This window comes from Aptenodytes forsteri, unplaced genomic scaffold (assembly GCF_000699145.1).
Source record: "Aptenodytes forsteri isolate BGI_AS27 unplaced genomic scaffold, ASM69914v1 Scaffold166, whole genome shotgun sequence".
Lineage (NCBI taxonomy): Eukaryota > Metazoa > Chordata > Aves > Sphenisciformes > Spheniscidae > Aptenodytes > Aptenodytes forsteri.
Window position 1 is genome coordinate 879,774 of NW_008796110.1, and position 11,231 is coordinate 891,004.

Consider the following 11,231-nt stretch of genomic DNA (forward strand, 5'->3'; position numbering starts at 1 on the left):
CCCGTCACTGGCTGGCTCGGCCTTGGCCAGTGGCGGGCCCGTCTTGGAGTCGGCTGGAACTGGCTCTATAGGACACAGAGGAAGCTTCTAGCAGCTTCTGACAGAAGCCACCCCTGTAGCCCCTCCACTACCAAAACCTTGCCATGCAAACCCAATACACCTATACAAACTTCAGCTTTGCCCATGAGAAAAGGATCACATCATTTCCAAGTAAGGCAATTTCTCTGTGCGAATTTTGCATTACTACTGGTAGTGAAATGAAGCCAAAGATTGCAGTCATTTGCAAAATAAGATTAAGTCAGCCAAATCTAAAAGAGGATTTAGGTACCTGAAACATGATTTAAGCAAACCGTGGTAATCTTAGCCAAACACCATGATCCATAATACCCTATTAATTGCCACCTAACACTAGAGGCTTATTAGGCACCTCCCTTTCTGATCTGAAAGCTCCCTGGATGCATGTAGTTTGGTGTTTAGTTCATGACCAGAACAAAGCTGGAATGACATCTAGCTCATGCCAAAGCTCTTTGGGATAGCATACACTCACTTGTGAGACAGCCTCGTCCCCCAGAGTAACAGGTGGCTAGAGGATATTTAATAATAACAGAGGCCAAACTAACAAAGCTCAAGCCTAGCTTCTTTCAAACTGAAAATGTTAGAAGAGGAAAGCAGAATATGGGCATGTTCTAGCTTTTATAGTCTAGCTTTCAAGTCCTTACCTCAAGGGATAGCCAGGTTCAACATCCTCCTTAACCTGAAGCAGTTCTAACCCTAAGTTGTCTGTTTGCCATGCTGCCCAGTAAATGAGAGGGTTTCCCAGGCCTCCTGTCAAAGTAGTGATATTGTATAGGGAGGAAATGAAAGAACGATGATCTGAGAGAAGGACAGGCAAGATGCAGTGTAATTTTTAAAGCTGAGTGCTTTCAACATTGTCCTGGTTTCAGCAGGGATAGAGTTAATTTCTTTTCTAGTAGCTGGTACAGTGTTTTGGATTTAGGATGAGAACAAAGTTGATAACGCACCGATGTTTTAGTTGTTGCTAGGTAATGCTTACACTAGCCAAGGACTTTTCAGCTTCCCATGTTCTACCGACTGAGAAGGCTGAAGGTGCACAAGAAGCTGGGAGGGGGCACAGCCAAACTGGCCAAAGGGACATTCCATACCATGTGACGTCATGCTCAGTACATAAACTGGGGAAAGCTGGCCGGGGGGGGGGCCGCTGCTCGGGGACTGGCTGGGCATCGGTCGGCGGGTGGTGAGCAATTGTACTGTGCATCACTTGCTTTGTGTATTATTATTATTATTATCATATTATTATTATTATCATTTTATTTCAATTATTAAACTGTTTTTATCTCAACCCACGAGTTTTTCTAACTTGTGCTCTTCCAATTCTCTCCCCCATCCCACCGGGTGGGGGGGAGTGAGCGAGCGGCTGCGTGGTGCTTAGTTGCCGACTGAAGTTAAACCACGACAAACATTCAAATGGGAGATCTGTTTCCTACTTCAAAGGCCACTTACATTTTATTTTAAGCAGTCATCAGAAAAAAATCCAGAAACTGAAACTTTGGAAGAATGGCTTTCAGCAGCTACTCTGAAGAGAGAACGTCAAACTCTGGCTCATAACTCAGGTGCCTGGGCTCTAGAGAGTGGAGTTCAGACTAACCCGGTGCTTAACTTTTTCCTTTGCCTAACTTGAGGCAGCACCATGCTGAGCATGCAGGTTTCTCATACTGCCCTGACAAGTCACTAATGCTTTCTCATGATCTCCATTTAATCTGTATTTAATAACCTGGAACCATAGGAAAGAAGCAGGGTCATAGAATGGGTGAATGTTGGTACTATCTTGAAATGTTGGGGGCAGAGGAGCTTAAAAACAAAAATGAACTTGCTAATCCCAACCCTGCCAGTGTGGATCACAAAGTCATACTAAAATTTAGAACAACAAAGCACACTTGGTAATTATTTCTTATAAAAGTTTCAAGACTTTGGAGGCCACGTGTCAGGGCTGAGACACCCTTCAAAGCCATGGAGAGAAACACAGGAGCATGTTTCTGGGTTTTGTAGCTCCCATAAAAATGGTGTTTCTCCCTCTTCTTCTTAAACAGAGAAAAATTTCAAACCTAAATAAACTTGGAACTACCCCTGATTATAGCTCTTCCTGCTGAGAAATATTTTTAAAGGTTGACTTTGGTTTTATTCTAGCCTTAGCTTGTTACGTTGTTGTGTAAGGATGTAAGGCCATACAAATGATCCCTCAGGCCATGCTAGAAGCAGTGGTAGAGTAGTCTCAGATGGCAAACCTGAGGGGCCACTGCATTCCTTCCTGGTGCCACAGTATCAGTTAAGGAACTGCTTCCATTAAAGACTTAATGATAAAGATGCCTGACTAGCTCTAATTGTGCTTGCTTGAGGTACAGAAACACTCTAGCCACAGCAAATTGACGAAAATCTTCTTAGTACACGTAGGTGAAAAACTTTTTTTTGCAGCTGTATACTTGAAAATTTTTGAGAGAGGATTATTTCCTAACTATTCACATTTGTATTATTATGGCATCTGAAAGTCTTAAACCTATATCAGAAATCTTATACCAGAATCCCTGCATACATGCCTTTCCTCCCCTATCAAGAGCAAGAAAAGCCAAAAACACCTTTCCTTGAAAGAGCTAGCAGTGTGAGTACATGAAAAATTAAAAAACATTCAAAATTTGCCATAGAAAAGCCCTACTGGAAATATCTATACTGTGCATTCCAGCTGAAACATTTGCAGTTTGAGGTAACTGATATAGAAGCTAGTTATGAATCAATTTGGAAATGCTAAGGAAGAATAAATCATATAAAATACAAAATAAAAAATAATTACTTGAAAAGTCATTACATAGTCTATTTCTCTTTTTATTGTTAACTCATAATTTTGTGGGGGCTTGGGGAAGGAAAAAAAAAACAAACTATGGAATAATCATATAGTTTGGCTTTATCTATCTTGTGTATCTTCCACATACTGTAGTTGCTAAAGTTAGCACAGTCCAATTAAAGGAGGCAGAGATCCAAAAGGGCTTCCAAAGAGGCAGGATTCTACCAACTTTACAACAGCAGCATTGTTTCACCTGACGCTCCTGATCATGCTGTTGTCCCTAAAGGCAGCAATAATTCCTGGGCATGGCCTCAGCTTAATAAACCCATCAGCATTCAGTACCTTTGTATGTTGCTTCACCCTCTGTCTCATTTTTAATGATAGCCCTTACTCACTGAAAACCACCTATGCCACACATTCGCCTAAAAAGTGTATGGGTTTTTTTCCCCCTAAGTGGAAGAGAAAATAAGCTACAAAGGCAGACTGAATGGTAACACAGATGTGACCATGCTCTAAAAATTATTCTATTATATCATATAGAAATATAAGGTACTGAAAATGAGGGGAAAAAATTAAAAGAACACATACTACTGACCAAAAACTAGGCATGAAGCATGATACTATAATGAGAACTGCAAAAATAAATGTAAAAAAACCAAACCGCAAATGGTGAAAAACTATAATACAAAGATATCAAAATTTGAAAAGTAATGGAGAAAACTGTCATTGCAGTCATGGAAGGAAGAACAGCAGGTCAGGGAGATGAGGAAGTGGAAAAAAGATCAAGGAATTTTGCATATGTAGGGATGAAAGGGAAAAACAAAACTGGAGACAGTGAAATGTATTAACTGCAATAAATTCTATTTCCTTAAAGTTTTTCCAAGAAAAGACAATGAATGCACATCTAGTACTGTACAATGTTGTTTATATGATTCATATGTTCTGAAAATATGCAGGCAAGTAGAGGCAACTCCAAGACAATCAGTTTTCCAGAAATGATTGAAATTTACCACACATATTCAAAGCACCTAAGTTGAAACATTTTCTTGCAAGAGAAAGAGCCACAGATAATTTGCAAAGTAAAACTAAAACTCTCTTCATTTTTGCACAGACACTTCCTGAATGAGATTGTATGTCCCATACAGTTTTCATGGTGAGTCCCATATTTTGCATGCTGAAAGGGCAGGATATGCAATACAGCAAGACAGGTCTTTGGCTCTGTTGACTGTTCCAAAGGAATAAGTTAAATATGACTTGATGATCTTTAGATCCCACAAAAGAGAACTTTATGAATAAAAGCAAAGATATTAGGGTTAGAAAAGAACTCAAGATGCCATGTACTCTACATTTCTGCCTTAGGAAGAATGACCTTTATCTGAGACATATGTGAGAGAGATTTGCTTAACATGTGCGGAGATCTCTGTAAGCTCCACAGGCAATCTATTCCAGTGCTTAGCATCGTTAGTTACTGTGACTTTCCAGCTTATTCATGACCACAGAAAATTCTGGCCCAGTGAATTCCTACAGTTGTGAAGGCAGGGTCAGGACTGTGATGTGTCCGTATCACATCTGAATATACATGAATTTACCGGTTCTGCGATCATTCCTAGCCAAGTAGTTCAGAGATGGCCTGGAACTTCCTCAGCAACACACTGCTGTTCGGGGCATATTTTCTGTTTTGTGTTTTTAAGATGGCAAATAATTTCCCGGTTTTCAAAAAACAGCCAATAAATGTTAACAAAATCAGAAAAGAAGTTTTATAAGGAAAAATATTCTCCTGAGAGTATGAAAACTACTATGAAAATATCTGTGCCAGAGTTGATATATAAAACCTAGGGATCTCTTGTGGGGATGATGGTAATGCAACGCATAGAACTTCAAATGTGGGTTCCTGGTTTGAGCAGCCTGATAGCCACAGCACAGCGCACGGGAATTCATGGCTCCCAGAAATCAAATGATTTTCAGTTGGAGATAGGAGGAAACTCCTTTCTTGGGTCCAAATTACCTACCTATCTGGGAGTGAGGTCTAGCTTCTCAATGCTGAGCCAAAAAGCCAGTAGAGTATCCAAAGCTATCCTTAGAAAGAAGTCCTTTAAAACCTCTTTTCGGTCCTTCTCATTTTTTATCATCCCTGGTTCTCTCCCATGCACAGGCATTCTGGCAAGAGAGGAAGAATGGGACAGTATAAGCAAACATGACAAAGTAACAGGTACAAATTAAGCTAATCCTAGACTTTACTGCAAGAATTCCAGCTAGGCCACACCACATGGTCTCGTTAAAGTTATTACCACTCCTAAAAAATTTGTCCTGCCTAGATTTGATCAAATTAGAAGTAGATTTCCAACTGCAAAGCAGTCAGTCAGACAGCGATATTCTGCAGCTGTGGAAAGCACCTACTCCCAAATCTCAATATCCACCACTGAACTTTGGGTCCAAATGGAGCTGAAGGATATCTTCCCTCCCTAAGATCAGGGCTGAGAGAGATTTGTGAGCTAAAGTTCACTGCTGACAATAAAGGTCAGCTGCTCCCATCTCCTGCTGAGCTTGCTTATATATCCCTTTTTTTTTTTTTAATATCTACTTCTTGCTACGGGTACTGATTGCACACTTATGTTGACGTCTCATGGTGGTGAAGCTTCTAGCACTGCCTTGTGTTTCAGTTTCAGGACACCTCGTCAGGTCCAGTTCCAACATCTGTTAATTTTGTGCCCCCATCTTTCATTACTGTCTGTAGTGCCTCTGCTCTTGCTACTCCAGTGGCTTATCTCTTTCCAGACCTTGTAACCTTTTTCCAGAGTTCTTGAGGAAGGCAGAAGCGAGAAAGAAAAAAACCCAAGAGCTACCATTGCATTTTTTGTAAGTTCTGAATTGCAAAGCTTTCTCCATCTCTATCTCTCCTGAAAGAAGTGGTGGTAGATGCTCTAATAATGAGGAACACTGGAGAGTTTTGTAAGTCCCTGCTTGTACCTGTCACTGGCTGTCTTCTTCTCAGGAGGTGAGGAAACGGGATGGCACCCAACCAGTGGCATAAGACACAGCAGGAAAAGTGGAAGCTAAGTGTCTCATGCCATTGCCAAGCTATTTTTGACCCTAAGAGCAAATCTAAAACACAGTCCAAGAGGTAAGTCATCTAAACTTGCTAAACTGCAGCTCTTCTGACTACCAGCAGAGGAGGCAAGCAGGGATATCTAAGCAAATGGGTTAATATCACTCTAATACAGTGACTCAACATGATTGAGCCCCTTAAGTATGACTGCTTTGACTAATGAGTACTTAACACTTAATTATAGTATTCAAAGCACTTAATTAAAACACATAATTAAGACACATCACACAGGAAGGTCAGCACTACTTTGTACTTGTGAAAACTGGAGAAAGGAAATTACTTGAATAGGGCCACACAAGTGAATCAATGACAGACAGGGATGCAAAACCCAGGCTTTCTATCTAGGGCATGCTCTCGTGGATTGTAATGCATCTCAGCAAATATTAGCAGAGGATATGTTTTATATTTTTATGCATCTCCTCCAGTCATCAGGTATATCAATGCATACACAAAAACGTCTGTGGTGAATCATCTTCCTATGTTGGGACTTCACACTGTACTTCTCTCTCTCTCACTCACTCTGAGGAAGCCAGGTCTCTGATCAGAGTCTTTAGACATCTTCCATATCTAAAACTAGTTTTTCAAACAGATTTTAGAGAACAACTGAATTATGTCACCTAGATTATCATGTCCATTTTTTAGAGGCTTGGGATCACTTTTAAAATATGAATTTCTTACCTTAATAATGAAGAAAGAATGCCAATTTATGTCAGCTGAGTTAGTGGCCTAAGGGCTGTATTATTTCACTGGTTTTGCAGTGTGTAGTATTCAGCAAGAATGGGCTGATCCATGGCATAAATATCCAGTAAAGAAACACCACATACTTGGACTATGAATAGCATGAACAGGCAGCAGCTATATCAAGAATTTGCTGCCAATAACCTTTATAATTTCAGGGAAATCCCAGATTCAGTTTAGGGTTTCCTTCTTTATCCATGGACTTTGGAAGTGTTACTACATTTAATGGCAGACAATACAAATACTATTTCATAGTTTTCTGAAGAGCTTTTTTTAAATGTAGTGCTCTTGATCTTTACCAGCTGTTGAGTCAAATTTGGCGTAAGCCTGTTTCTTTGTGTACAGCCTGCAAACAATGTGGATTGTAAAATGAGTAGGGCACAAACCCAATTTCAATTGCGGGCTGGGATTCCCCTATGCTTTTACAGGGAAACTTGGTTGATAACTGTGTTTGCTATTGGGTGAGGCATGGAGACCAAGCCCATTGTATTTAACCTTTGAATACCACAATATCACGCGAGCTCTAAAGCCAAGCCACTAAAATAAGGAAGGAGAAATAAATCATAATACATAATAAAAGCTTGGTTGTTCCTTTGCCATCACTCAACTCACAATTGTATATTTTCATGCTGTTTAAATTTTCACGTAATACTTGCATAAACATCCAATGTTCTTTTGTTTTTTTCCTTTCCTGTATGGAACAGAAGTACAGTTTGTGGTATAGTAATGAAACCTGGATATTGCCTTATACAAGGCAATGCAAGGATGTCTTGCTGAATTCTCATGGTAAACTAAGAACGATTCATAAAGTTGTAATAAGATCCAAAATCTAAACAGTTTAATGTGAAGGGGTTTTAAGTCACATACCTCAAAACAGTTATGTCACTATTTCCCTCTTAAGTACAACCAATGCTTTACTCTGACAAGGAGTACCTAAGGAGGTCAAAACTGCTTACAAATATTCAAGGGACACAGCCATCTTAAAATCTAGTTTGCTGGTTAAACTCAACAGTTTCAGTTATTAAACCTGCTCAAAACCTTCTGACAATACCCACAGTTTGAAAAATGCAGAAAAATGCAACTTAATGCTTTTCATTCCCCTACTGCTTTATGAAGAACCACACAACCTCTGGGTTGACTCTGCAGAAGAGAAATCTGCTATACAAACTTATGGGAAAACTTCATAAAGAAAAAAACAATTTTCTGTAATACTCACTTGTAGCAATAGCAGCCACAGAAAACTTCTGATAATTTTAAAATTACAATATCTCATTATCACATTAAGCAAATTGCTAGAAAAAATGGCATTGATTCTCTACTTTGTGATCCGATATGCTGTAGCAGAAGGCAGCACACATATATTGCACATAGACAAATTATAACCCCTGGTTAGTGCCCCTATAAAGACAATTGAGTTTTAAAATATGGAGAAGAAAAACTGCTCCCTTTTAAAGTAACTCAGGTAGGAATGGGATTGAGGCCACAAATTGTGGTCAGTTATGTAGGGAAATTGAAGTTACTTCCAAAGGGAAAGGAGGAAGGAGTTTTCACTAATAAGCTAGTCATGAGACTCTAAAGTTTATGTAGCTAAAATGCTTTGCACTAGATTGAAAATGCTACGCTGGCAGTAATTTGTCCTGTTGAGATCATGATTGTTCCCAGTGAGAAAACATTTTTGTCTTAAAAAGTCATTAATGCATTCAAGATTCTAGTGAATATAACTAGCAGAAACATTACATAGAGAACATGAACTGAGTCCTATCTTTAACATCACAAATGATTGATTGAGTCCATTATACTGGAAACAATGTATTTCCCCTGTAAATTAAAAAAAATACACCTTTCTCAGTTATCCAACCTTCAGTATTGGAAAAGTTGTAAGACAAACTCTTGAAGGCTGTGCTGGTTTTGGCTGGGACAGAGTTAGTTTTCTTCATAGTAGCTAGTATGGGGCTATGTTTTGGATTTGTGCTGAAAACAGTGTTGATAATAGAAAGATGTTTTAGTTACTGCTGAGCAGTGCTTACACAGAGTCAAGGCCTTTTCTGCTCCTCACACCACCCCACCAGCGACGTCATGCTCAGCATATAAAGCTGGGGGAAGAAGAAGGAAGGGGGGGACGTTCAGAGTGATGACGTTTGTCTTCCCAAGTAACTGTTACGCGTGATGGAGCCCTGCTTTCCTGGAGATGGCTGAACACCTGCCTGCCAATGGGAAGGAGTGAATGAATTCCTTGTTTTGCTTTGCTTGTGTGGCGGCTTTTGCTTTACCTATTAAACTGTCTTTATCTCAACCCACAAGTTTTCCCACTTTTACTCTTCCGATTCTCTTCCCCATCCCACCGGGGGCTAGTGAGCAAGCAGCTGTGTGGTGCTTAGTTGCTGGCTGGGGTTAAACCACGACAGTGGCAAAGAACGGGATCCAGTCTACCAAGCCTCAGGGTTGTGTCTGTATCTTAGGCATCTAGTGAATCAGTCTTCTTAACATACCTAAGATATGACAGAGAAAAATGCCCTTTAAGGTCCCCAGAGGTAAATCCTATCCCCTAGACCGAATCCCACCGAAAAAGGCTGCTAGTGTTTTTTACATGCTGAGTCTGATAGTCATACAGTCTTTGGAAGGATAAATTAGAACGGTAAATCATTTCTATTTTAAACTTTCGTTGCAGCAGACCAAGGAGCATAAATTATTTAAAATACATGTGTGTTTGCATTCATAAACATAAATACATAAAAATTCTTGAAAAGTGCTCAGGTACATCTAAAGATTAATCTCTTATGACTATATTTTATCATTCTAAAAACATTATCTAAGTGGATAGAGACTACAGAATTTGAATGCGGGAATATTAAACAACTTTAAATATAGGGGGGGGTTCCCCTCAATCTAGTATTTTATAAGCATCTTTAGTCCTGATATTTTCTAGGATACACGTATAAAATATAGAATAAATTGCTGTAACATGTACTAACTTAATATCTGGATAGTACCACCACATTTAGACAATCATTAGTATGTCTCATTGCCTGTCCTAAACAGACATCTTCAAGCAGGAGTCTGTACCACCAGCCAAATTCTTTCATGCTATCAATTCCACTTCTCTGTAGCAAGTACATAGTTATCATCCTCTATCAAGACTGAAAGTCAGATTCCCTATTATTTTATCCTTTTTTTATTTATCTTTCAATTTACTCTATTCTTACAGTTTCAGAATGCCAACAGAAGCAGAATATCTCCATACCGCCCCTTTGTGGGGATATTTGGAAATATAAAAAATTCAAAGCTATTATAGAGATGGTATGGTTCACACTCCACTTTTATGCACATACACAAGTCATTAAATTTAATACTGCAGTTACATTCATCCCACAGAATGAAAAACAGGTTTTACTCTTTCTCAAACGTAATTCATTTATTCACAGGAAAGTCAGTGTTTCGTATATTCCTAACATAATTAGCAATTTCTGAAACCTCCCGTTCCTCTGTCCCTCATCTCTTTGGCACCACTGCTGTTGTAAAAACTGACTCTCCAAAGTAATGAATATGAACGAAATCATTTTTTTCAAATACAAAAGACAGATTAAAAAAGGTACTAACAACAGCACTTGGAAATAGTGTAAGATGCATTTTCTTACTCCCTTCCTAACAGTCATCTTTGCCATTTTGGATACTTAATTCAGAATGACAGAAATATAAAGTGAATGTTCAGGACAGCTGAAATATCTTTCCATTTTTGCTTTCTTTCTTTTCTTAGAATTATTTTGGCAGCATACAACTACTATATTAATAAACAGCAAATAGGAACAAGTAAGAGATTACCTGAGAACATGAAAGTCCACATTCTTCAATCCTGGGAATAATCTGACAATCAGAATTCCAAAAAAGAATTATTAGAAGAATTTGAACATGAATACTTATCATCCTAAATTGAAAAAAAAAAAGCAAAACCTCAGAAGAAACCTTCTACTCTGACAATTCTCCCTCTCATGCCAAAACTTTAATATGAATTTTAGTCCCTCCCACAGCACCTCTGAGCTCCTCCCTCTAAAACTTTCCAAAGACAGAAAATTGCTAGTTGTGGGAAATATAAAGCATGTTCAACTCATTTCTTATGTTCCGTAGTGAAAAATGGGAAACGTGAATTTCTGACAATCACAGTAAAAGCCTTTTCCTTTTGGATTTCATCATGTCAGCTTTAGATCAGTTTTAGCAAATTTCTTTTCTGTAAATTCTATGTATAAATGGGAATTTTGCTTCTAGAGTGATGTACCAGGCAGGTTCACTGGAATCCAAATGCATTCTTATGTCTACTTATTTTCCTGGTTTTCTAATGCATTGAATAAAAAGAAAAACAGCTTTGCTGAGGTGGGTAGTCTTGGAAGACTGGTTTCTTGGTTTTCATCAGCAGGAAGAACAGATTCTTTTACCCTAGAAATCTGTGCCTTGAACTTATTTCACTTATTATTTAATTGTATCAACAGAAGCCTCTTGTTCTACAGCCTGTCTCCAGTTTTTGGATTTTCAACACACTTG

The 11,231-nt window shown here is 38.8% G+C and overlaps 1 protein-coding gene across 1 annotated transcript in view; it reads right to left on the reverse strand.

Moving 5' to 3' along the window:
- IL17REL (interleukin 17 receptor E like) overlaps positions 1 to 10,619 on the reverse strand; it is a 48,345-nt gene extending 37,726 nt beyond the window's left edge. The window contains exon 1 of the mRNA XM_019474050.1: positions 10,518 to 10,619. Within this exon, the coding sequence (XP_019329595.1) occupies positions 10,518 to 10,619 (102 nt within the window). The remainder of the gene's footprint in view (positions 1 to 10,517) is intronic.
- Positions 10,620 to 11,231: the final 612 nt, after the last annotated feature.